Raw genomic sequence first — 27322 nt, forward strand, 5'->3', positions numbered from 1 at the left:
TTCAATGACACCCTCTTTATTCAAAAATAGATATCTATCAGACATTTCAGAATATACTGCTGTCAAATGGCAGCCTATATGTCTAAATTAATTCCTAAGTCAATTCAATATACAGATTTAAGCTTTTGTTAAAAAAAGACACACCGTGGGGAAATCTGTTTAACCTTGAGAGAATGTCACCCAGTTCACCAGATGCCCTTTGCCCAAAAAGTAAAACAAATACAATTAAAACCCACAAGACTTCATTTAAATTAAGCAAAATAAAACACACACATATATTTGGAAAAAAAAAATCAAAACATTTCAATTAAAAAGGAAAAAAAAAGACAACTCTCTCACAGATCTGCCTGAAACACAAGTGTGAGATGCCAACACATTTGTCTACATCATTTTTTGACAGCTTTTTTGTCCTATAATGGATACACATTCAATCAATGCTCAAAATAACTTGGTTTAAGCAGCCTTGGGGTAACTCCATAAGCTGAGTCAGGATGGAAAAGAGTCTTTTGGTTTGGGTTCTCGAGGTTTGGTGGGATTTTTTTTTGTTTGTTTTTCATTTTTGGCAAAAGCAGAGAGAATGTACAGTGCTTTATCTAAAGTCTGGACCATAAAAGGCTGCACAGTCAAACCAACTCAGGGAACAGACAGTTCTGCCACTGGAAAAATTCCTGTAAACTAAAAACACATTTCCTGGCTGGGCAGTGAGGGTGCAAGGAGCGTTAAAAAAGGACAAAAAGAAGTACTTGTCAGTAGGAAAAGGACGTGAGCTTCTGAACAACTTAGTGATCAAAAGATGCCGTGTTGTTTGCTGTAACTGAGTGCTGAATGGGCTACTGAACACCCTGCAAAATAAATTAATGTGGAGCAGAACGAGCTTTGTGTTTCTGCAGGTTTCCTTTCCCAGCTTTGACACCAGCAGCTCGAGACCACAGGGAGGCACAGACACAGCACCTCAGCTCACTTCGGCCTCTGTGCTGCAAAACCTGCGTTACCAGATCAAGTGTCTCCAGAAATTTAACCTGTTTATAGTGAGAGGTGCTAAATTTAAACAGAATTGTATCCAAATTGGAATGGTTCAGTGATCAGAGTCCAGCTTGTCAGACCTAACACGCAAACTGAAATGTAACTACACCCCTGGCAGCTAAAAGACTAGCCAGCAACATAATGGAATTAAGAGCTTTTTAAATTTGTTTTTGTTTTTTTTTTACACTTTTCCTGATTATAAAAATCAACTCACAATAATCTGTGACACAAAATTAAGTACATCCTTCTAATATCTACATGCATGGACATGGTACATGTGCATACAGGATATGTGCATATATATGGGTCTATTTTCTATATAAATAAATATTTATACCACATTTAACTTCTGTGCATCAGACAACTTCACTAAAGCTATGGAGAGAGCTTATAGCACTGTATTTTCAATGTAACCATCCTGAGAGCAGACCAGACAACACCTGTCACAGGGACACCAGCAGATGCCATACACCACTCCAGGCTCTCAGTTCATTAAACCAAAGCTTCCATCACTATTTAACTTTGTATAATGAAGAGGAAAAATGTGGTATAAATCTAAGGTAGCTAGAACAAAATTTACTTCCACTCCCACTTAGGTAACATCCAGTTCTGCTTTGCTCAGCACAGTGTAACTTGAGTCTATCTCTAATTCACAAAGAAAAGCTGCTTATTTTTATTGCCTGTGATTTCAATTTATGCCCCTGCCAAATGGGAACTATCCTCACGACAGGCCCACAGCAGAATGAGGAACTGCAGGTTTAGGAAAAGCCTTTCCCTGTCCCATTGCTCAGCAGATGCCCTCCCCTCATGCTGATGTGGCACAGAACTCACATGCACACACCCCCCTACAAGGCCCACTCCAGGCTCCACTGCTCTCAGAGATGAGGCTCAGAAACCCAACTAAAACAGACAAGACTTATTCAGAAATAACACAATATTTGTACAGAGGGAAGATGCCTCACAGTCAACCTTCCTCTGAAAGCTTCCCAGGCATGTGTGTACATGATTCTCATGACTTTTGTGGGGGCAGCAAGTGCTAAGAGCAAACAGCAACTAAGGAATATGGGAAAAGACTGAGAGAAGTTTGCCTGTATGGACCACCCCCACTCCCTTTAGAGCTCAGAGAACTCACTCCTCTTCCTCCCCTCACATGAGCCAGTGTACACAGAGAGAGGGTGAGCACGAGCAGCCAAGAGGTTGAAAGCAGGGTCTGTAAGTTCCTTCCTACTGCAGAACTTGGAAGACTGGACTTCCAGCCAACACCAGAGTCTTCTTACTTCTGCTGGTAATAGTGGAAACTGGGGGACAGGGTTTGTTCTAGTCTGTTGAAAACAGGTCCCCAGCAGATGGCAGAGGTGCCAGACCTCCCGTGACATTGGGCAGCAGTGACAGGTCTGGAAGGCTCTGGATGTGGGATTTCAGCTCCTTGCGCACCTGGGTTACCCGAGCAAGCTTCTGTTTATATTCCTGAGGGAAAGAGACAGGAGAACAAAGATTAAGCACAGGTTAATTAACAGTGCTGTTAGTTAAGCCAGGAGTATCTTCCAGGTGAGGACTCACAGAGGGTGGCCAGGCCCTGGTGCACTCAGCAACTGCTGGCACGACTGCAGACCCCACCATCTGCACCAGAATTCACAGCCTGCCCACAGCCTCTGGCATCCCTAACCAACATCCCTGCCCTGCCTTACTTATTTTACATGAAAAATGCCCCCCACTGGGGGACACTGATAGAGCATTTGAGAGAAGTCTCACTGTAGAGATCTCTCTATCCTCGTGTTCTTACCCAAAGACTGACTCTCACCTGCTACCAGTGTTCCTCTGCTGTCAGAGGCCACAGGCTGAGCCACACCACAGGTATTACAATGCTGCCAAAATGCTCACTGCTTTCAAGCTTGATCAGTTTTGAACATTTAATTAATCCAATTTTCCCTTTCAAGTCATTAAATCAAACCCAAGTTTTGGTTGTCAAATTTGAGGGTCTCCTCAATGAGCTGTTGGATGACTGACGTTACAACCCCAGCAGCTGTGCTGTGACTGGCATGGAAACACAGGCAGGATCACTGAATGTAAACCAGGGAAAGATACATCCATGCTGGATACAGACACTAAAATATTCAGAATTTTATTACAAAGGGAGAAAAACAGTAAGTTAAAAATCCCTGAAGAGGAAACTTGTAGCTTTTCCACAAATAAGGTCTGAATTGAGCAGTAAAAGTCCAGTGAGAAATCCCCGTCCATGTGCAGAAATCCCCCTGTATCTCAGAGACACCAGTGACTCATCTGTCATGAGGAGAGAGAGGAGTTTGGACCCTGAAAATGGAAGAAAGAACCATACCTTGGTCAATTCTGTTTAGAGGGCACTTAAGAACAGCCCAACACACATCCAAGTTATCAAATACAGGAGCTCAACTAAAGATCGATGCCTATGCAATTTTCAAAGTTTTGTGATTTCAAACATTCATGCAACAGTAGACAGAAATTGAAGGAATAAACCCCCAATATCACATAATTTCTTTTGGAATGTGTCAGTCTTTACCCAGTTACACAAGGCCCATTTCTCGTGGAAACACTAAGATTAAGATAAAAACCATCACAGAACAGGCTCCCACACAGCCAGCTGCAATATCAACTTACTTTTTATTTCTTAATTACTTGGCAAAGAGAACAGTTTACCAGAGAACAGAAATTTATATCTATGAAGATCAAACAAAACTAGGCACATGTTTAATCAAAACATCTTTCTGAAGAGTTTACAACTTTAATCCAGACTTTCTAACCTTCTCAGTGATGGAAATTCTCTTCACCTTCTCCAAACATCAAAGCACAGCAGCTCCTGTGGGGTTACAAGCAAGGAGTTTACACTCTCTGTGTTTCCTTATTTTGAATCAGAACAGTGAGAGCCACCGTCAATCACAACAACTCCCTGCAATAACTATGTAAATACATCCCATAAATTTCCTGCCAGCACCAAATAAGAATGTCTTTTAACAGCCTATCTCAAACTTAAATCCTTTCTGAGGCCCTGTGAGTTAATATACCATCATAACCAAACATATCTGTAAACATACACAGGATACACACTGAAATAATCCCAACAAAGCCCTCCCAGTTCCTTGAACTGCAGGATGCTGCTCTCAGGCCTAGAGAACAGTAACAAAACAAAACAAAATAAACAAACAAAAAAAAATCAAGAGAAGGTGACACATTAGTTTAGGATTGCAGGGATTTTTCTTGTTTTAATGAAAGACAGAGAATCAGGATCAAAATAAGAATGCACCCACATCCCTAGTCACACTCTTCGGGGAATTCTTAAAGAGGGAAACAAGTTGAGAAAGCCACAAGATGAAGACAAAAGAACAAAAACAAACTCCCAGATTTTTTAGCATGAATAGAGAACAGCAGCAGATAAGGAGGGATGCCATAGAGGCACAGCATTCCAACACTTGGCGTTCTTCTCCAAGAGGAATGTGGGAGCCAACACTGGGGAAAGCGAGAGATGGTGCCCAGACTGCTCTGCTCACAGCTGGCACATCCCCAGCACTGCAAGGCAGGAGACAGGAATATCTACTGTGTTACTCTATTCCAAATGCTCACAGAAGGTGGAAGAGGCTGGACTCAGACATCCCGAGAAGACAATCTTAAAATAAAATTAAAAAATCATAATTCAGGCCACTGTCAGGGAGTTATGGATATCCAGCCAGGAAAGAACAGGCATTCCTCAAGAATGTCAAAGTGTCAAGAGTGAGTATCAGCAGGTGTGTCTTTCTTCTGTAAAAATTCTTACTAGAGATAGGAAAGAAATAAGAAGGGCAAGGCAGCTGGCAAGTCCTCCAGGTCTGATAAATGGGCAGAAGGTGCAAATTCCAGACATAAGCCAAAAATACTTCAAATGTGGCTTGAATTGCCAAGGTCCAAGCAAAACAGTTATGGATTTATGGATCCAATTATGGATCCACATAAAACAATTACGTAAAAACCTCCATGGAAAGACTAATGTCCTTCCACTTCCAGGGCTAATCTGACAAGAGGACCAGGATCCACCATGTCTCGTGGACAGTCAGGACTGGGAGCGATGGTTTTTGAAGACGATCTGCAATTCTAAGTAATTCCACTTTACTAGCAGGTTAATGCCAGTCTTAACCAGTCCACACAAAAGGTTTAAATTTAATGTATCAAAAAACAAACTAAAAAAAAATGATATAGAGAGAAAAAAATACAAGGAAAAGGCAGCAACACTCCCCAAACCATTAAAAACTCTGGCTCAGAAAAACATCACTAAATTCAGGAATGGAAACTAAGGGAGTAATCCAGGAACCAAATATTTCCTAGAATAGAGGAATACTTACTGAACTTGATTGGACTGGATTGGATACACAACACAGAGCATGAAAGAGAACTGTCCCCTGAATGCTTAACCCTCTCCATTCCTCTGATTCTGAGCTGTGCTGACTCATGGAAGGAGATGAGAGACTGGGAGTTGGAGCTGGGACAGGGAATGCTGGCTGCTCCACTTGGGAATACACAGCAGCAGAGACGAGGAACCCCCTTCCAGCTTGGGGGCTTTGCTTTTTCCACAAGTTCTGGCCATATTCTGCAATGCAGGACTCCGGAAGGAGGTTTTACGGGAAACCATGTTTTTCACGTAGCCCATGACATGCTTTGAAACTGCAACTTGTAGATTTTTGCATAAGGTCCTTCCACTCCATGAAACTGAACAAATGCCAAGCACAGTTAAAAGAAGCCGCTGCTTCCCGAGGCCTTCATTTGTACTCCGTGTGTCGAGCTAATTGCCTCACTGCACGGTAGGCTTATATTAAGATTAATAGTATTTGGATGCTATTTGCCTTTTTTTTTTTTTTTTTACACAAAATAATGAGATCTCTGCTGTAAGCAGGAGTTTCAGGATGATAGAGAAAAAGCTGGCACTGTGCCATGCGGATGCTTTCACTAATCAACATTCCCTTACGGTGCACAGCATTCTACATCCTCACTGACCAAGAGAATCAGATACTCAGTCCTTGAAACAAATGCAAAATCAGAACTAACCACCACTGAACAGATCTGACAAGTGTGTTTCATTCCAAAGCAGCCTTGCTTGAACGTTATACAAGTGACTGTAATCAACGTGACAGGAAATTCATCCCGAGCACTGCTGCGTGGCCGGGTTCACCTTGTCGAGTTCCACAGCACAGACTCGGATTATTTTGGCTCAGAGTGTGCACTGGACACATCCATCCCTGTGCAGGGTCAAGCAGGAACACGCTGTAAGTCAACACAGCAACTGCATCCACTGAAAAACATCCAGTCATTAATGAGAATTTGGAAAGTGAATAGGAAGAGCAGTCAGTCTCAGTTTTGATATGCTGCAGCTTGAGCCAGTGGTAGGAAAGTAAAAGACCACAGAAGTTAGGGGAAAATGCCCCAGAGGCTCAGCAGAAATTTGAAGAGTATGTAATGAAGTGAAAGGTCTGACAGGCATGTGTTTATATGACCAGGTAAAACCTGTCTTTATAAACATTAAATATACCACACTACTGCAGCAGGTTGATTAGGTATTCCTTAGCTTGTGCTCCTTGCCACTTATGAGGCAAGTAAAGTACTGTAAAGTATTCTTAAAACATATTCATTAAAACATGTTAGAATAAGAACAGAAAGGGAAAGTTCTACCATCTCACAAGTTCAGTGTAGCAGAACTGACCTCAAAAGCAAAGTGAAACCAAATGCCAGTGGTGAAGCCAGGTTTCCTCATTCTGCAGCAGCACTAAACCAGTAAATCTGAGGTTTTTATCTGAAAGATGCAGTCCAGGAATCAGAGCTTGAATGATGTATTTCCTTACGGAGTTTCAGTTCATTTTCAGACCTTAAATTTGTTCAGTCTTGCTCTTTTAAATTTGACAAGGCTTCTTTCTTCTGTGGCATCATTCATCACGCTTCAGCAGAGACCGTGTTTCTGCTCTTGGCAGAATTACACACTCTGAAACTGCGACTCGTCTCCTTGCTCTCCTCTTTGTTTAGATCAACAGAAGAGCCAGCAGCAGAAGCCTTCACAGAGCATTTCTCCAGCTGCTGGAGAAGCCTTAGCCTCTGAAATGTTCAAAGGGCCCAGGCTGCTGCTGTATGATGGACACAAAAACTCGCATCATTTGCAAAATACCCTTCCTAAAATAAACGTCAGGAAGGTACATTTGATGTTCACAGCAAAAATCATCATTTCAGGTACAAGCAAGCAGCTACACGTGCACCTCTCCAAGCATCTTAATGCTTTTGTAGCTAAGCAAAAGAGCGGTCATACGCTCATTTACTTCAGTAAAATGCATAAAAACATTTTATGTTAATATTGGATGATTTTTATTTGTTTTTATTGTTTAGTATGATTCTGTTTGCAGCACTGCTATAATTATAAATGCCTACAAGCACCTACAAAATGTAGAAATTGTATCCTTGCATCGTGCAAAGAAACACAGATGTTGCCTTGAGCCATACACGGCCCAACAGACCCAGATTCCCCATGGAATTGCATCCTGTGCTCTTGTCCCACACTCCCAAAGGCACCACTGGCTCACAGCTGGCAGGACTGGTGCACAGCCCTGCATTTCTTGTCCCAGTAATCACTATTTTGGTTTTACAGACCCCATGGACACCGTGTCTGGGTGTTCCTGTCAGGATGTCCCTGCCCGAGGCGCAGAGCCGACCCCTCTGCTGCTGGTTCCCACAGCTGCTCCTGCTATTCCATGCACATGAAATACTGACAGTTTTGTTCCCTGGCAGAAAAACTAAAAGTTCACCTCCTGTTTTACTGTGTAAACCACTGAGATGAATATATCACAACCCAAGAATTCCTGTCTGAGGGAAGCAGCAGCCACAAAGCCATGCCAACACTGACATGCTACAGAGAGCCAGGCAGTGGAAGCAGCACAGCAACAAATTGCCTATTAACCCACTGAACCAAATTGTATTTCAAGAAAATGTGTAGTGCTGGGCAGTCCAGAAAACCTCAAGTGAGAGTGTACTTCACCCCTCAGAGATGCATTATCAGAGAGGGTTTGCAAATTCCTGTGGGCACGGTTTTAACACCTTATTAAAGGTGCCTTGAAACCATGAATATTAAAACCCACAAACATCTAAAAACGCTCACAGCTCTCAGCAGGACTCTAAGTCACAGTTTTTCAGTTGCAGTCAAGAGTCAGAGCATTTCCCCCAAACTGGATCTTAAATATAGTATGTTCTTTATATTTATATATGCAGACATGCAAACACACTTATTTGACTGTATCCACCCCCTCATACACACTGCACTACATACATGTACTGTCTGTGCTATGGGATGTTCCTCCTGTCACAAACACAGGGACAGAAGGGATGTGAAAGAACTGCCTCCACTGACTGCAAATCAAAACAGGAATTCTGAATGCACAGTCATCTCTCTATTTTTCTGCCTCTTTTCCCCAGGAGATTAAAACAACTTCACTTACTCCAGGTTTTCTACTGTCAGTAGTTATTTCAGGTACCCATAAAGCTTCCATACAATTTGCCATTTCCTAGCACTGCTTTCCCTTGGTTCTTCCAGTCCCATCTATTTACCTGACTTCATTTTACAGATGCCTGGTACACCAACATAGAATGTTCTCCCTGATATCTCACTGCTACATTTCAGTTTTACGCACACTAATTCCCTGGATTTTTTCTCCTTGCCTGCCATGCATTCCAGAAGAGTGCACTGACTTCAAAAGACAACCGTTCCCCTTGAAGTTGTGCAGGTTCAGGTGCTGGAGGACAAAAACCTCCCCAGCTGATTGTGCTCTGTAATTGTAACGGGGCGGCAGTGGCCAAAAATAACACAAATCAGGGAACTTTCATTAGAAGTTAAATACTCATGTGAGATACAAAGACATCTTATCTCACGCTTATAGAAAACAACAGTTCTTGGTTCTACACCTGTCTGAAAGCAGATTTCATTTCCTGTCACCTGCTATTCTGAAAGGCCAGGCCACCTCTGATCCAGCCCAGCCGTGGATGATCAGAGAGCAGCTGCAGTGCTGAGCCCACAACTGCTGAGCGAGATGAAGCACCATTCAAAGAGAAATTCGGTGCTCAGCTGCTCAACAGCAGCATCCACCACACCTTTCAGTAAGTTAACCCAAGGACTATTTACCCTTAAAAACATACACCTTGCTATAGGCTGTTTGGCAGCAGTTTTGGGCCAGCTGATTTTGCTGATTGCCAGAAATAAAGGAACTTTGTCTCCTCCTTCTAAGCACTCTTAGACTACAATCAAGGTATCACCTTACCCCCCCCAACAAAGAAATCCTAATTTTTACACTTTCAATTTTTTCCACTGCTACCCCAAAACCAGAGTTTGTCCATATGTTATGATCTTCAGGCTCTGTGCCAGTTTTCTCCCTTAGTATCACCAGTGCTTCTTCACCCCTCGCTGTTTCAGCCCTTTCTCACGCAAGCTGTGTATCCATGCTGATGTGTAATTCCTTTCCAAAGCCACCTTTCTCAGCAGAGTATCCCTCAATTAAACAGCTTTTCTGCAACTGAGGACAGGAGCTGTGTCACAGGGGTTTGACATCACAGAGTATTCTGAGCATTAGCCCACCACACACAAACACGGGGAGTTTATGTATGTTTTGACAATCTGCTGTTTCATGAGGGACAGCATTAACAGGATTAATAAACAACTGCAGCTCTTTAGAACACAAAAGCTGCTTTTCAAAAAACACAGATTAGCTCCTTCCATTGTTATCACAGTGAAAGACTTTGTGAGTAAATAAAATACAAAAAACCATCCAGAGTGATTTCCAAATTAGACATTTCCATATGTTAAAATAAAGCCCTGACTTATATTACTATCAGAAGCCCCTCACCCCAACCCAGCAGTCTTGGCTAGATTAGGATAATAAAGTAAACAATCCATCTTCTGTCCAAAAACATCCTCTCATCTGAGTCAGGAAACTTACAGCACAAGAGGAAAAACTCATAGTACCAAAGATTGTGGAAAAGATACATCCAGAGAGCAAAGCCTACAATCAGAAGATATGTAAAATTAGATTGTTTTAAGTTATTTCCTCACTTCAGACTTTGCCAGAGTAAATGTTTTGGCTTTTTAATACATTTATAATTGCTACAAGAGTTTCGGATCCTTCTAGTAAAATGCTTATTAGCACTACAAAGAAAAATCCAGGCTTATCAATACTGTGAGAACATCAAAGTCTCAAACAAAACTGATAAGCAGATCTGGCCTGCCTTATCTGTAACCAGCATCTTCCACTGTTTATTAACCCTCTACAAGGCCAGAACAATGGAACGCTGTAATCAGGCAACATCCCTCACTGAGGTTTGAGAGCTGACACGAATATCAATTATGCCTCCTGTTCAGTGTTAGAGTGGCATTTCCTGCAACTGTTTAGACTGTTACAGCACTGAGGCACCTTGTCTGGTAGAACGACAGAGATGCTAATCTAAACAGATATTTAATAAGATCCTGATATTTAAATAAGATCATTCTTTATTTTCCAGTGTCGTGAAGACCTGTGTTTACACCCAATAGCAAGCAAGCAGCCTGTCCCATTGCCATCAGCAGGATTATTTCCATTAACAAAGCAGCTCAGCCAGTGAAACACTTAATTTTCAGGATTACATTTCTGCCTCTGCCAGAGTTATAATTTTCAAGTAACATTCCTTCCAAAAAAAAAAGATATTTTTTCAAACAGAAAAACCCCACAATTGTCACAACGTTTCAGCTAGTGCATTAGAAATTTTAATTTCATGTTGTCATTATGGATTTCTCAGTTTCACAGTCTTCAACTGACTCAAATTTATGGATTGCTCTGGGCCTTTTAAAACATCACTGTGCAACATTTTGCCACCTACTTCTTGCCTTTTTTAAAACCAAACAGCAATATGTCTATCATTTATGATTTTTTTCACATACACATTTATGTTTCTACTAGACAGGTGTCCTTCTTTCAACAAGAAAAAAAACCAAGACTTGATCCAAGATTTCCACAGCAAATAAATCAGGTGCCAAACAGGATTTGGTTTTATGGCATTATCCGTATCCATGTCTAAAGTGCTTTTTACTGAGTCAGTCATAAGACTGACACTACGCTTGAAGAAATTCAGTCACAAGGCATTGAGAAACTCTAATATAAACACACAGCAAAGAAAACACTCCAAATGAAATTTATCTGGGAACAACGCTGCTGAGTTGTCAGAGGACGAGGTCTGCCATGACAGTAAACAGAGCCTGCAATTGCTGCAGCAGAGTCTCCTTCCAGGAGATTTTGTCCTCCACGTCCCCTCCCATCCCAGCCCGCAGCAGCTGTTCATCACCAGCACCACGGTGCAGAGGAGCCCTTAATGTGCCGCCGAGGGGCAGTTTAGCAGATGGCAGAGTGACACACAACCACAGCCATTAATTAAACTCCACACTAGTCCCACGACGTGGTGCCGAAAGAACTTCCATGGAGAAAGCACGTTTTGGATAAACAGCTGCAAACAGCTGGCTCTGCAGCCTCACACGGTGCTGGGCCGTGCAGGGGGGCTCAGCTCAGGCCCAGCCAGCCCCGTGCTGCTTTAGGGACCTGCCCTCCTTGTTCAGGGGAGCTGGAAATGCAGCTCACTGTCTTTCACTGTCAGCCTCATTTACACTCCACCGCAGAAGCGACAGGTAAGTGGCTGTTCAAGGATGGAGAGTTGATGTGGCTTAAACTGCTTCCCCTTATAAAGCAGGGGCTGGGGAGGCAGATGAGGGGTACCCAATAATAAGGAAAAGAATAATAAAAAACCAAGCAATATAAAAAACCCCAAGCTAATTATGGTAAATGGAGACTGACTTTTTGAAAAAGGGGGATGCCATAAAAAAAAATAGGGTAAATCTGAAGCAACTGTATTAGGTGAGTCTATTTTATTTTAAGAAGTATAGAGCTCTGGGCCTTCCAGGTGCCCATTAAAACATCTAGACTGAACATGAGAACAGACTTGCATCCTCCAGATTTACACAGCTTTCTTACCCGTTATACTGCAACCAAAAAAGTAACACCTAGAATCAAACGTAAAGATAACGTGGATACCTGGAAAGAAGTTTAAAGACAACAACTAGAATAAAACGTAAAGCTAAAAACAAGAACCATCCCCCTTCAAGAGAAACCCACAGATTAGGAGTGAAAGGGGAGTGTTTGGTGAGTCAATCAGCTTGGGTAACCCGGTACTCACCTCCAGCTTCTTCTCCTTCTCCGTTAGCACGTCCTTCTGGTTCTGGGTGTACTCGATGAGCATCCGTGCCAGCTGGCGCCGGTCCTCCAGCTCGGCCGCCAGCCGCCCGTTGTACTCGGCCAGCAGCAGACACGCCTCGTCCACCGTCTTCGAGAGCCGCTCCGCGGCCTCTTTGTCTGCGTGAGAAGTGTCGGGTAATTTAGAGGACAAAGTTTAAAAACTTTCAGTCATTTACAATTCACCACCAGCCACAGGCACAATGGTGTCTCGTTTGTAAACACGCTTCTGGCTTGACAGGAAAATAAGAGCTGTTATGACAGGGGATGTACAGGAAATAGGACATACTCCCTCTTCTTGGGCTGGATTTTAGACACTGACATGACTGACGGCATTTTATCCTTGCAGAGATGTCAGAGAAGGGGGGATATAAATCTATGAAGTCAGCCTCTATGAATAGGTTAATTAAACTAAAACATTAGGCAGCACTTTCAGGTACACAACTCCAGTGGTTTCCATTTTTAAACAGCGTGCACTTGTTAATTCCTCCTTTATCTGAATAACTCCCAGTGTACTGACACAAATCTAGGAACTGCACACAGTCTAAGAGTGATAGTTCATAATCAGTTTTAAATTAAAAGTCCCTCCAGGAACAAGAGTCATATCAGTTCAACCTTTAAATGCTTCTATTAAAATTACTTTTCAAATGTAATTGTAGAAGTTCATTTAAACAAAGACTGACAGATTAATGGGGGTAGTGAGTTTCCTTTCCCATAGCAATCAAGGAGTGTCTATCAGACTCAGCAGTCTGATAAAACGCAAAAATATATCAATCAAGGAGTCTGTGTGTTCTATAAGCATAGCCTGATAAAAATTCCAAGATATCCTAACAGTCATGGTGTTCAAAAGCAAACACACCCATTTGACAACTCTGGCCCAATTTCCTTTATATTCTTGCAACATGCTGCTGATGCTCTCCAAGCACAAAAGCCTCGGTCCAAGCCAAAAAAAATAGAAGCAGCTATGTAAGTTTAATCTTCAATGTTAGTTCATAGGATTGCTATCTCTTAATTACCCCGGAGCTAGAGAGCAAGGACACAAAAGCAGGAATTCACTCCACCATTGCAATTATTTAAAAAAAACCCCACACTTTTGACTTCTGAGTTACTCTTTGGACCCATGTTCATTCATCTACCGGTCTCATACCTGTAATTTTCTCCAGTAATGAAACATCTTGGACTTCCTGAGGCAGGGAAGCAATTTTTTGCCGCACTGTCGCATCTCCTGACGCTGCATTTTCCAGATCTTGTAGGGCTTTGATCAAATCCTCGGTCTACAAGTCAAGCGAGCCAACAGTAAAACCAGGTAACCTTAACCACATCCATTTCCCAGGGATGTGGGCCACTGCAGCTGAGCTCACCTACCTTTGAAAGCCACTATTTGGGGAATATTTCCTTCAAATAAATTTTAAACCGTTGCTTCCTAACACAGGGAGCATTCACTGAGTTTACACTATCCCAGCGTGCAGGAACTCCTGCATAATTACAGCAGGGTTGGCTTGTTCAAGACTCTGCAGTGGAAAACTTCTCATTCCAATTAAGAGAAGTGATCATGTTAAGACATAGATGAGAAGGACATGACCACACCAGTCTGAGACACAGCCACCAGCCTTGTGTGCTGCCTCAAGGTGGGACTGAATCTTTTATGCAAGTATCCCTGACTCTTTGCCTCACAGGGCTGTATGAACACCTTTTTTTTTTCTCTTCCAAAGGTGCAAAAATATCTAACCCCAAATTTCTTTCAGTCCAAACAAAACTGTGTCAGATTTCCTTCGTGATGAGGTTTAGAACTGTGTAACTAGTTACCAACCATAAACTCCGATGATGGTAAAAGTTCTTCCCGTTAAAGCCAACTTTATAATGTCCTGATTTTGCAAAGCCATGGCTGTCCTCAGCCAGCCCAGCCAGCTCTCTGCAAGAACACAGCTTTCTGCAACTGAACTGGGCTGCCCTCAGCTCTGCTCTCAGCTGCTTTAGTGCACTGAGGAAAGATGTGTCAGTTTGAATGAATTCACTCAAAACTTATCCCAGCTTAAAAAGGACATGGATGAGGACAGCCTGAAAAGGACCTTCCCTGACATGCCATATTTCCTCCTTGCTCAAAACAATAATTAAATAAAAAAAGGAGAAAGAGAGACTCCCTAATCAGGGAGAACAAAGTGTTGTTTCTTTCTTTTAAAAGTACTGAAGTTTCAACGGGAGGTTTTTGAAAGAGAGACTAGCCCTGTAAACACAACCACTGACGTTTAAACTACAGTTCAATAGTTTGAAAACTAATAAAACTGACAAATCTTAAATAAATATTTTTTATCTGAAAAACAAAACTCCATTACCTAATATTTACTACATCCTTGCAAACTACAAATGATTTCCAAGAGTAACAGAGAGAGTGTTTATCAGCAAGAGAAACCATAAGCTGCAAGGCATCTGGAGGTAAAAACAACAAAAAAATTTTCACTTATTTCCTTGACAACTGTTATTTATTTTTATTTTTCAATGTTTACAGTTTACCAGATGGATGGTGTAATTTTTTATCCTCTTCAAATAGACTCTGGTTTAACATATGTTCATTCTGTAGCCTCAAATGGCCAGAATGATTTGCTACTTCGTTCCAGCTATTTCCACACACCTAATGTGTGAGCCTCAAAAAGTCTTCAGAGCCAGTTTTCCTACCAGCTCCATACAAACCTATCAAAGGTAGAGCTTTTTAACAGCTTTTTGAAAGAGATGGCCTGCAAAAAAATAATTACATTTTGACTGTATTACAACTTGGGGTTGGAGAGGTTACACACTTATCTTAGAAAGAATTTAAAATATGGTCTGCTCTTCTAGCAGCCCTCTGAGATTCTTTCCTGGCAGCACTACTTAGACTACCTGGAATTACTCAGAAGTGGCACACTGTTGCAACAGGAATAAAAATAACCTGTTGCATTTCACATGGACTTCTCAGCCCCAAACTGCATCTCTCAGCTAAATCTATTTCACTTGTTGTCAGCTCCACCTTGTGGCTGTGACACAGGGGACATGACTGGGACACAGGGGACACGACTGTGTGACTTCCAGAGCTTCTCCCACGCTCAACTCATCCCACATACCAGCAGTGGCCCAGCACTAGGGTCTTGGGGTGAGTAGCTCCCAGGATAGTCATCATCTTCCTCCTCTTGTATTTGCTGGAAAGTTCGCTTTAGAGACTTCTTCTCCTCTGCAACTGAAGACAAAGAAACAACTCACTTGGACGCCAGACCTGCCCACCTTAACTATTCCTACTTCAAAAGAATTGCACCAGATGCTCTGATGATTAAGCTCTCTAGAGAAGGACAATCACAGCTGGACTCTGAAGTTGGCATCATACTCCAAACGCTCAAATGCAAAACAGCAATAAAAGGTTGATTTTGCCCCCACATGCAGCTCTGTACATGCCAGTACAAGAACATACATCAGCAGTGTGCACTGCATACATGTTTGTGCCTCCTACACTGAAAGTAGGAAAGGCAAAGAAATGTGTCACTTGTCAATAAATGACAGATTTCAACCCTGCTTAGATGCCCTGGGTAACACTGTGTGTACAGGTGAGGATTTCTACCAGCAGAAATGAAGCACTGATGTGAACTACACACAGACAGAAGAATTTCAAGTTATCTTTTTGCATCAAGTACGTGCTCACTGTGGTCCCACAATCAACAAAATAACTGCTGGTTATTCGACCTTCCACTCTTCCAACAAAATAAAGGCTTTGGGACAGCTCTGTGAAACTACAACTCCAAGATGTGACAGCAACAACAGCGATGGGCAGGGCATGGACTGGTCTCCAAGCAGGCAACCTGTAACACTTCAGAAACAGGGATTTCATAAAGCAGGACAGTGTTGTTCAAATGAACCTCAGCATGGCAAACATGAGCTTGAAAGGGAACAGACAGCTTATTTAAAGTCAGAATTTCTAATGCAGCCTTTGATCCAGCCACAAAACCTTCAGAAGAAGACATCATTCTTCAGACTTGCCACCAAAATTAATAAGATCCTGGGTAATGGCTACAAAAGCTTTGGACAGTCTTGAGAACATCTCTTCAATGGAATCAAGTCTTGCTGAGATAATCATAGAGTTCAAGGATAGAATCTATACATTCTTTGATTCCAAGATCACTTGATTTTAAAAAAAACCAGCCTGCTCCACTCTAACGAGGAAGCAAACAAAAAGGTCTGTCCTTAAATGCAGTTTTGCCTGCCTTGTCAGGTGGGACACATGAAAAAACTTCATTTTAATGCAGAGTAAGTCACAGGTGCTGTACATCCTGCTCATGGTGGTGAAAGAGCCGAACGACCTTCCCAAGGCAGACACAAACACATCTGTTAGAGAACAGATTCACTCAAGGAAGGCAAAGCAGCACAGAAAACAGTTACCCTAAAACAAATGGACTCTTGATGTTTGCTAGAGCAAAGCTATCTTGCTTAGAAAAAGGGACAGCCTAATTATTGTATGTACCCAACTGATGTCAGAGTGCTGGATAATTTGACTGACAAACCAGTGAGACACCAGATCAATGTGGAAAACAGCTGCTGCCCACTGAGGTCTGCAAGAGACACAAGTTGGGTTGAACAGGAGACAAGCAGATGATAAATGGCCAAAGAGAGCATTTAAAGTTACCCAGCCCAACACAACAGGCCATCGCTGTTTATCACTTGTGTGTACTTATCATAAAGTAATTAACCAACAGAGGATAAGCATAGTAACCAACAGAAGAACACATGACCACAGCACGCACACAAGTGAAAATTAAAATGAGTGAGAGCTGAGATTCAAATTACTGAAGAGCTATTCCTGCTGTGTTGCCAACTGTCTACCACAAGACACATTACACTTGCTCACCACTCTAACACAGAGGATACAAAACTTCACTGAATTTTCCATCTGACCAAGGCCAAGTGAGTCTGATTGGAACCACTCTCAAGTAGGTGGTGCTGAGCACCTGCAGCCCTAAGCACCAGTTGCTGGAAAATCCTAAAAACAGCACCTCAATTTAATCAAAATAGAAAAAGACCCCCACTTATTTTCAAACTCAAGAGCATAAAGAGCAAAAAGACCCCCGAAAGAGAACAGAAGCATGGCACAAATTATAACACACCCTGGCTGGGCAGCTTTCAATTGCTCCCGCCAGGAGCAATTAAACCATTGCAGTCTGTGCTTCCAGAAAAGCCTGTCAAATCCAGCCAGAGAAGGGGAAAGCAAGCATTGAGAGCAACCAGGACTCATCAGACTGTAACACATACCTGAAAAAAAAAAATCAAGAAATCCTTGTAGAATACTGACAGCTCCATCCAGGAAAATCAAGAGCCCATCTTGAATGGACTTAAAGAGAGAAGCCCCTACTACAAATGAAGTCAGCTTTCCTGCTTCACTGGGGTCTTCTTCACAGCTCAGAAACCAAACTACTCCCTAGAAACCTCCATAGGGCAAGGCACCTCCTTTCTCCAAAACAACAACTCTCCTAACAGCTTTGCAGTGACCCTCCAGGATGTTACCTTGCTGTTGCAATGTCCACAGAGACCTGTAGAAGTATTTCTGCACCAACTTTTCACTCTTCATACTGTCTCCAGTGGCTTGAGGAAGGTGAGTCAAAGGCCTTGCTGAGTATGTATGAGTTTTCCTGTCAGCTGGAAACCTGGGAGATCTCCCCATCTCAGGTGCTTACCTTTTTATTCTCATCTCTTGAGGACTGGTTTTAGACGTAAACAGGCTTCTAATGGTCCAGGACCCCCACCAACTGTTCTAACTCCCTCTCTCTTTGGGGGTAGATTACTCCTCATTGTTTGAGCTCTCACTACAACACGTATTTTTTGGTAGTCTCTCCTAGTTCAAGTGTACCTGGGGCTGTCCTGCTCCAAAACCACACCCAGACCTGCCCCCAGGTGTCTTTATTTCAGCTGCCCTCAGAAGCCTCCCTGCCTGCTCTCCTCTCTTTTCTTCTCCATTTTTAAATACGGGTCTGACTTCCTGTGCCAAAATTTGCAACATAAACACAATGAGAGCAGTCGGGGAGCAGCTCAGTTCTGTGTTAGAGTGACACACTCCTACATCACAGCACGTTCAAGGACCTCCTTCAACTGCTTATTATAAAGACAACGAAAAGAAAACACGTCAGCTAGATCGGTTGTATTGCCTGAAGGGTTTCACATCAAACCTCTAAGACCTAGTTTTTCCAGGCTTTGAGAGAAATGGGTGGTTCTTCTCTTCCCTATTGCTTGTGAAAAGAAACATTCTAATAAAAATGAGATTAATGAGAAAGCAAATGCAAGCTTAACGAATACATTTACAGATAAAACAATACATCAATATTCAAAAGCTCATTTCCATGTATATGCAGATCTCCTTAAGGAACCTGAAAGACTAAAATTTGGTAGTCAGCTGCACCACTGAGGAGTCAAAACAGGGAATACAATGCTTAGAAATGGCCAGTTCTTTTACCTCTCTGCCTCTCCGAAGGGAATGCTTCGTTATCAGGGCAATCAGCTCTGCTCCACAGCAGGAATTTAGCATGTGCAGCCAAAGGAATTGCTGTGTGTTACCCAAGGTCTTGCTACTCACTAACCAAGCTGCACCACTGCAACACACACCAGTGAGCTTTAAAGGCATCTTTCCTCACTGACACAGGACTCAGCTTCATTTTGACAAGCTTCACAACTCTGTGGTGCTCTCAAGCCAAGCAGAGCCATCTTGCTCAGAGAGCAGCACCCACCAGCCCAGGAATTTCAAATACTGCAGCATGAAAAAGCCACAGAGAACTACCTGCACTGACCTGTTGCCATTCCTTGGGCTGAACAAAAGCACCAGGTACTCGTTATCAACAGCACCAGATGCTCTTAAGGAGCTCCAACATTTTAACAGCACAGCTTGAACCAGTCTGCAGACACTTATATGCATGTGTCTCAGCTGTGTCTACTCTCAGTGCACATAAATGCAGGAAGCCAGAAGGGGTTTGAATGAGCACTGGACTATGGCTTTCCACATCTATGACAATCATTACAGCTACAAAACAGGAAACCTTAACCTCCATCTTGCTTATGTTCACCTGTTTGAAAACAGAATACAGTAACTACAACAAAGCCTTCTGCAACACAGTCACCCACTAGAAACTCAAACACCAATTTATCCTAGAAATCCAGATGAAAATAGCTTTTACCATTAAGAAGCTAATTTGAAAACAAGCCAGTCAAAACAAGGAAAAAGGACAGCTCTGCTGAATTTTTCAATATTTTTTTTTCTCTTAGGTTAAAAATCTCACGGGTTTTTTGACGACGAATTGACAAGGCAGCAGCATTCACACCCATGAAAAGGCCTGAGCTTTCCCTCAAATAGAAGATACTACATTAATATCTCCTCTTATCCAGACAAAAGCTAAGTTCCTCGCCAAGTGAAGTTGTGCACACAGCAGTTCTTACAGCATTTGTATTCCTTCACTCTGCTTCCCACAGACAAAGGTCTGTTACACTTAGGAAGGGTTTGATTTTGTACAAACATTTTTAAGTTGAGAAGACAACAACAGCAGGAGTGATTGATACCATCAGCCAGAGAGAGAGGACACAGAGCAACAGCTGTCTGACAACTGACAAGGAAATACAACACATGGTATCAATTATCAATGTGTTTGGATTCAAAGTTGAACACTTGTGAAACACCTACCCACGTGCATTAAATTCAGTTTCAAATCCTCTGTTAATGAGTTCAGCAGGAATTCAGGCATGTAAATTCTGTCCTCTGATGACACACAGGTGCCTCACACCTTGCACCCAGACAAGAGGAACCCAAACATGAGCCAGTTCACGCAGAGACTGTTCACCTTCGCCCCTCAGAGAACAGACTCCCTCTGACCCACACAGATGAGACAACTCCTTTGGCCAGGGCAGTTGGCTCACAGCATTTGGGCAAAAAATGGCAACACCTTCCAAAAGTCATAGCTCAATCACAAGGCAGGGGGAAGGGCTTTGGTGGGAGCTACTAAGGCACTCACCCAGCAGTTCTGCCTGAAGCAGCGTGAGAAAAAACCACAGAGCTAAAACCATAGGTGTAAATCTTCACATACAGGTCTCACTAATGCTCGTGTCTTCATATTAATTCTGCACTAAATACCAGCTCCATCAGACCTCGTTTTCACCACCTAAGTACAGCATAAGAGCCCTTTACTAATGACCAAACCAACTCTCTCACAGCATTACACCTCTGCAGGGAATAGAACAAAGTATGACCAGAGCAGCCAAGTCATTCAGGCTCATTTGATGACACTGACATTCACAGAATCCCACAATGGCTTGGGTTGGAAAGGACCTTGAAGATCATCCAGTTCCAACCCTCCTGCTATGGGAAGGGACACCTTCCACTAGATCAGGTTGCTCAGAGCCCCATCCAACCCAAACTCGAACACTTCCAGGAATGGGGCATCCACTTCTTTTAGCTGCAAAGTGGACAAATATTCCCTTGACAAGAACACTCCTGATTTTTAAGAAACCTCACCTTCCGTAGCTTAAGCATCCTGCTGCTTCCCTCTTTCCACTGCAGCACTACCAGTGAAACACTTCCAGGTGCTATAAAAGAAGCAGGAACTGCCAAAGCAGTATCAAAGCACAGTAAACATAAGCTTATGCTCAGTTTCTCATGTCTCATGCAGTAATAAGGTTATAACTGTGATGTTCTAACGGTGTTAAATGATGCAAAATTTTCCCCAAATGATGTAACAAAAAAAAAAAAAAAAAAGAGACCAGACAAGCTTCTGGGCATATATTCCAGACTTCAATTATTAAAAATTCCTTGCTGAATCATAATAAAACACAGTAACTATGCAAAACAAAACAATTAACATGAGAATGAAAGCACTAACAACACTGAATAAGCCATTATAATAAACCCAGCTGACCAGTCTCAGAGATGCAGAGTGGGACACGACTCAAGGTGGATGCAACAGTTCCCTGCACAACTGACTTCCCTTCACCCCAAAAGGCAGCCCTGGAGGATTCTGTCTGCACAAGCAGCACCACACATCACCTCGAGTTAAGCTCACTGCCAGCCACAACTCACAAGGCAACACACCTACAAACTAGAACCATAAGTTTACACAAAATTAGACTTCAAGACAATCCTGAAGAATGTCCACGACCAGCTCAGGCTACAACTCAACTAAAGGAGCCCAGAGCTCAACTCCTCATGGTACTTCCAGTGAAACACACACCAATTTAAAACCAGAATGCACATGACCAGCAATATACATTTACCTTTTGTTTGGGGGCTGTTGGAGTCTTCCATAGACAGCTTCAGCTGCTGGATGAACTCGCTGCCATAGACGCTCCTCTCCTGCCAGATGTTCAGCAATCGTTCCAAGGGCTTCTTGCAGCCCTCGTCTGCTTCTCTGTTCAAAGATTAGGAAATCATTACAGCTCAGCTGATCAACACTCCTGATGTTTTAAGAGAGCATCTTCCAAACTACCAGCTGCACCCACTGCAATACATGCACATGTGAGAGAATCTTTCTCACAGTGTCTGAGACAAACTGTGCCAAACACATTTGTGGCCAATTTCCCCCTTTATTGGAACTAAAGATTGCCTGCAAGTGCCCCTCATTCCCACCCCAAAGCAAAGGCAGGCAAAGCTGTAAAGGAAGAAACCTGTTATGGTTCAGAATTTGCAAGAAGAGTTATAAAATACCCTCAAGCTGACATGTTTACAACTCAAGAGTATTAACTTTAAACAGTTGTTTCAGTCAATAACGTTGCAATTAAAAGCAGGTTGATTGGATCATTAGGCACTTAAATGCAGTCAGAGAGCACACTGACATCAGACAGCCCTCCAGAACAGACACCAAACACCCAGAGCATTGATGTTGCTTAGCTAACAGGAATTATTACGCTATTTAGAGAAAATCTCAACTAAACTACAGTCCATTTCTGATAAGGTGGTGGCTGCATCACTTCTTCCCTTTTATGTAGGAAATCCTTCCCTCCTCCAGCAAGGACACTACTGACCAGGTAGAACAAGCAACACACAAAGAAACCACGCTCAAAGCAGGGGGGTGGTGACATTCCAGTGACCCAAAACATCTTCTGACAGTGGGGCAGAGCCATTCATTACTGGCTTTAATAAACACACCCAACTGTTCAGTTTCACTGCTCAGGAACAGATCCGCCAGATCCTTTGGGAACAACTGAAATGAGATCCAGAGGGTGTGAAGGGCTGGTTCACACACAAACAAGTTTGCCTAAACAGAAATATTAACACTAAACAGTTCCCAGCTGCAAAGCAGTCAGAATCCAATCTCTATCACAGACAGGGTAGGACCATCCCTGAGACTTAAAAAAACAATAACAAACAACAAAATCCAGTTGAATTAAACTTTGAATAAGAAGGATGCAAATCCCTAGAGAGGAAAGTTGAAGAAATGCAGCAACATACCTGGCAACATGAGAAAATGCATCCACAAGAACAGATTCGAATTCCCTGGTAAATTCAGGACCTTTCCTCTTACTGTTCTGGATGACATCGTTTGCTAAATATAGGAAAGTAAGTTTCCTACTTGATTTTGCTGAGAAAGGGAAAAAAAGAAGGAAAGAAAAAAGAGAGAGAGAGTTTGCCTTTATTTTTCACTTCTTTCACCCAGAATCATTATCATGTCTTTCAAAGTTGCCTATAGATTTGCAGTCTAAAAGTTCAAAATATTTCTCTGTTACCAAGGCAAGTCAGGAATCCTGAAGCCAAGTAGTTCTAAATCTCCTCACTTCTGCTCTTTTTTAACCCATAACACAAACATGAGTTTAATCCTTTTTGTACACAGTGACCCCTCAACTCTGAAAAAATCTGTGTAATAAACAAGTTTTAAACATATGACTAAAAAAAGCTGTCCTAACCCACCAGTAAATTAATAAAACAACATATTTCATTTTTTATTAATTAACTTCAGGAAAAATACTTGATACAGAACCCCATAATTCAGAACAGAGTAAAACTGTAGGAGAAAGCTATTGCAGAGACCCAAATATTTTCCAAACAATGCTGTGACAGAGCAACATCGAATTTCTTCCACGTACCATAACTTTTCCTCTTTTGACACCACTAGTTTCTATCTCACTGTGGTCAGAATCAGTGGGATTCACTGTTTCCTCAGAGCACAACGGCCACAAACACGCTCAAAGCAGAAAACAAAAGTGCTCATTTATACAGCAGGTCGAGCTGGGATCTTCCAAAACTTTGTATCAGTCACACAGAAGATACTCCAGCTACTCCAAAGGGCTCACACTGCTGGTGCCAGGGGTGGGAATGGTGATATTGGCTGGTTTCAGAGCTGAACTTGGGGAAAGGGCATTCACACAGAATCCCAGAATGGTTTGGGTAGGAAGGGGCCTCAAAGAACACTTAATTCCAACCCCCTTCCACCAGACACTGACACTGCCAACCTCCCTGAGTTCATGATGAAACCATCCGGAAAACTACCTTAATTTACCTTCAGTCAAGTTAATCTGCAAGGAAAAAAAAAAGCTCAAAGTATTTCTGGATGACAGCACCAAAGAAATACAAACGGAGATATACACGTAGATCTCTACAGCCACTTTTTCTTTGCTTATCTCTTCTCCCCTTAATGCAACTCTGTAATGGGCGAATTGTATGAATCCAAACCCAAGAATTTAAAACCAAAATCTAAAAGGTAAACAGCCAGAGCACGACACAGTTGCCCTGAGCACACCCAGGGGAACACAATCCGTACGTCTCTGTTTTACACGCAGAGAGCAGCGAGGTTGAGCATCCTCCCAACCACACTTCGCTGCGTCTCCATCTCCTGCCTTCCCAAAAGCCGCCTTTATCAGCATGCACTGGGAAACACCCCTCACGCAGGCATTTCCCCGCAAAGTTTATTAAACAACCACAACAGCAGGGAAACAGCGCCCGGGCTCCGTTAAACTCCCGCCTCCCGGGTCACCAAGTTCTCCCCGCGGAGCTCCGACACCGCCATAAGGAGGAACCGGCCCCGGGGCTCCCGGAGCGGCCCCCGACGAACAAACCAACCCCCCCTTCCCCCGCGCACCTTTGCGGAGCTCCCGGTGCCACACGGCGACGATGGGCCCCGCGTGCTTGCGGTGGTGGATAAGCCACAGCGAGAGCGTCTGCACGCTCTGCTGCGAGTTGCTCAGCTCCGACAGCTTCTTCTCCAGCGCCGACTCCGAGAAGGAGGACATGGGGCCGGGGCCGCTCCGCCCGCCGCGGGGGGGGGCGCGGCGCGGCCTCACCGACAACAACCCGCCGGGGCCGCCGCCACAAGATGGCCGCCCGCGCCCTGACCCCGCCGCGGGCCGCGGGGCGGCCGCCTACGGAGCGCCGGAGGGAGCCGGGGCATCGCCTGCGCCTGCGCACTGCCGGCAAGCGCGACTTCTCTCACGCCGCCCGCCCCGCGCCCGCGGGAGCTTTGTGGCGCCGACAGCGCCGGTGCTGCTGCGTCACTTCCGGCACCCTCAGGGCTGCCCGGCGCGGCCCCAGCGCGGTCCCGGTCCCGGGCAGGGCCCCCCCGGCATGGCCGTGTTCGACACCCCGCAGGCCGCCTTCGGGGCGCTGCGCCCCGCCTGCGTGCAGCTGACGCGGGCGCAGACGGTGGAGAACGTGCGGCAGCTGCAGGCGCACCTGGCCGCGGTGAGCGGCGCGGCCCTGCAGGAGCTGCAGGAGTACGTGCTGTTCCCGCTGCGCTTCGCCCTGCGGGTGCCGGGCCCCAAGCAGGAGCGGCTGGTGCAGAGCCTGGTGCAGTGCATCTCCTCCGTGCTCGCGGCGACGTGCGTGAGGAAGCGGGAGCTGCTGCAGGAGCTCTTCTCCGAGCTCTGCACCTGCCTGGCTCCCCCGCCCAGCTCGGGCAAGCCCGCTCCGCTGTCCGAGGAGCTGAAGCTGGCCGTGATCCAGGCGCTCCACACCCTGATGCATTCGGCTTATGGGGATGTTGTCTTGTCCCTGTACCAACCCTCCACCCTCCCACTCTTGGGATTTGCAGTGTCTTTGCTTCTGGGCCTTGCAGAAAAAGAAAAAGCAAAGCAAATCAAGATCTCTGCTTTGGAGTGCTTACAGGTCCTGGTTCTGCAGTGTGACTGCCAGGAGCACCGACACCTGGATGAAGAGGAGGCACAGCAATGTGGGGATTTGTTTGCTTCTTTTCTGCCTGGGATTTCCATTACGCTGTCTCGGGTTATTACTGGAGACATCAAACAAGGTCACAAAACCACCGTTTCTGCCATCAGACTCTTCTATCTGATTGTTGGCTGGGTAATGTCCGATGTACAGCTAGCCAGAATCCCAAAGAGTAAGGAAAAGCCGCCAGTGGAACAAAGCAGAGTATCAGAGCTAATGGTCCACAGAGGACCTGACTGGAGTAAAAGTACTGCTCAAAAACTCTCTCTCCTCCTGCATAAAGTGGTTGAATCTTCTTCAGTTCACCCTCACTGGAAGGTGAGACTGGAGCTGGTAGAACTGGTCCACCACTTACTGAGTAACTGCAGTCAGTCACTGGTGGACTCATTCAGTCACCTCTTAAAGGCCTTGGTTGGGCTGGTTAACGATGAAAACAGCGAAGTCCAGAGCAGGTGTAACGAGGTTCTGCGAGGCATCGCAGAGCAGAGGATCGTGGTGCAGAACAGGGCTCTTGCTGACGTCCTCTCCGAGAACCTCCATTCCCTGGCCACAGCCCTTCCTCGCCTGATGAACTCCCAGGACGACACGGGCAAGGTCTCCACGCTGAGCTTGTTGCTGGGCTACCTGAAGCTGCTGGGCCCCAAGATCAACATTGTCCTCAACTCCGTGTCCCACCTGCAGCGCCTGTCCAAGGCGCTGGTGCAGGTCCTGGAGCTGGACGTGACGGATGTGAAGATCGTAGAGGAGCGGCGCTGGGGGCCGCCGGGCTCCTGGCAGCAGGGTGTGCAGAGGGGCAGGCACCAGAAGAAATACTTCCGCTTCTTCACGGAGGAGAAGGTTTTCCAGCTCCTTCAGCAAGTGTGCCGTGTTCTTGGCTACTACGGGAACCTCTACTTGCTGGTGGATCACTTCATGGGGCTGTACAGCGAGTCTGGCCTGTACCGAAAGCAGGCAGCCATGGTCCTCAACGAGCTGGTCATGGGAGCTGCTGGGCTGGGAGTGGATGTCCTGCAGGAGAGGGAAGTCCCACCGAGCGTGGATGATCTCAAAGGGTCTGTAACATCCATTCTGGATGAGTACACTGACCAGGCGAACTGGTATTTGATCACCAGCATTGACACAGAAGAAGCCAGCCCTGAGCACTCTGTGCAGCGCTCAGGACTCACTGCCCGTCCGGGAGGTCCGTGCAGCACCGTCCTCCTTCCATCCCCTGAGCCCCAGGTCACGACCCGCTCCATGAACAGCAACATCTGGCAGATCTGCATCCAGTTGGAGGGTGTTGGCTGCTTTGCTGCCGTCCTTGGGAAGGAATTCCGGCTGCTGCTGCTGTCAGCTCTGTACCCTGTGCTGGAAAAGGCTGGAGACAGGACTCTGCTCATCAGTGAGACGGCACTGGGGACACTGGCAGACATATGCGAGGCCTGCAGTTATGACTCGGTGCAGTGTTTGATTAATGAGAATTCTGACTATCTGGTGAACGGGATTTCCCTGAATTTGCGCCAGCTGGCACATCAGTCTCATGCTTCCCAGGTCCTGGACACAATGCTGAGACATTCGGATGCCAGCCTGCTGCCACTGGTAGAAGACATTATCCAAGATGTCCTGTCTGCACTAGATCAGTCTTACAACAACCAGGCTTCCACCTTCCTCAGGGTCCTCCACTCAGTCATGACAGCTCTAGGTACCAAAATGATGTTTACTTTGTGTAACTCAGCCTTGCTGTCACTGAGGGTGCTTGTCTTGGACCTTTCCATTTGCTGTGGGAGGTTTCAGGAAGCCGAGGTGCTGTAGCGTGATGGCAACTGTGCTTTGCTTGGTGGCCAGTGCTCAAGCAAAGATCACCAGTAGCTTTCTCTCTCCAGTTTCTGTCTGGCCTGCAGCCTTG

General features: G+C 44.6%; 2 protein-coding genes and 1 long non-coding RNA gene across 4 annotated transcripts in view; 1 reads left to right on the forward strand and 2 right to left on the reverse strand.

The window, feature by feature from the left end:
* RPRD1B (regulation of nuclear pre-mRNA domain containing 1B) lies at window positions 1–24506 on the reverse strand. Of its 2 annotated transcripts, none has more exons than XM_051803191.1 (7): window positions 24356–24506; window positions 22732–22861; window positions 21558–21691; window positions 15395–15507; window positions 13447–13573; window positions 12244–12419; window positions 1–2490 (listed from the first exon to the last, which is right to left on the reverse strand). In XM_051803191.1, exons 1-7 carry the CDS (start codon window positions 24504–24506, stop codon window positions 2341–2343), a joined length of 981 nt encoding a protein of 326 aa, XP_051659151.1. In that variant the 3' UTR covers window positions 1–2340. The 2 variants fall into 2 exon arrangements, with proteins under 2 accessions (XP_051659151.1, XP_051659152.1); XM_051803192.1 differs by lacking the exon at window positions 1–2490 and adding an exon at window positions 2503–3856.
* On the reverse strand, window positions 5863–12237 carry LOC127478068 (uncharacterized). Its single transcript, XR_007907115.1, has 2 exons — window positions 6722–12237; window positions 5863–6313 (listed from the first exon to the last, which is right to left on the reverse strand). It is a non-coding gene; the product is annotated as an uncharacterized LOC127478068 (long non-coding RNA).
* The window catches only part of TTI1 (TELO2 interacting protein 1), a 14808-nt gene continuing 11990 nt past the window's right edge, over window positions 24505–27322 (forward strand). The window contains exon 1 of the mRNA XM_051803159.1: window positions 24505–27118. Within this exon, the coding sequence (XP_051659119.1) occupies window positions 24505–27118 (2614 nt within the window). The remainder of the gene's footprint in view (window positions 27119–27322) is intronic.

This window comes from Manacus candei, unplaced genomic scaffold (genome assembly GCF_025592945.1).
Source record: "Manacus candei isolate 608988 ecotype Guabito, Panama unplaced genomic scaffold, ASM2559294v1 h1tg000057l, whole genome shotgun sequence".
NCBI lineage: Eukaryota > Metazoa > Chordata > Aves > Passeriformes > Pipridae > Manacus > Manacus candei.

Bases quoted from the DNA above. Each gene is read 5' to 3' on its own strand.
- RPRD1B (XM_051803191.1), bottom strand. From the start codon at position 24,506: ATGTCCTCCTTCTCGGAGTCGGCGCTGGAGAAGAAGCTGTCGGAGCTG. The intron at 15,508-21,557 runs GTAAATGTATAT...CTTTGTCTTCAG, and splicing joins CAACAGCCCCCAAACAAAAG to TTGCAGAGGAGAAGAAGTCT. The intron at 12,420-13,446 runs GTATGAGACCGG...CTTCTCACGCAG, and splicing joins ATTACTGGAGAAAATTACAG to ACAAAGAGGCCGCGGAGCGG.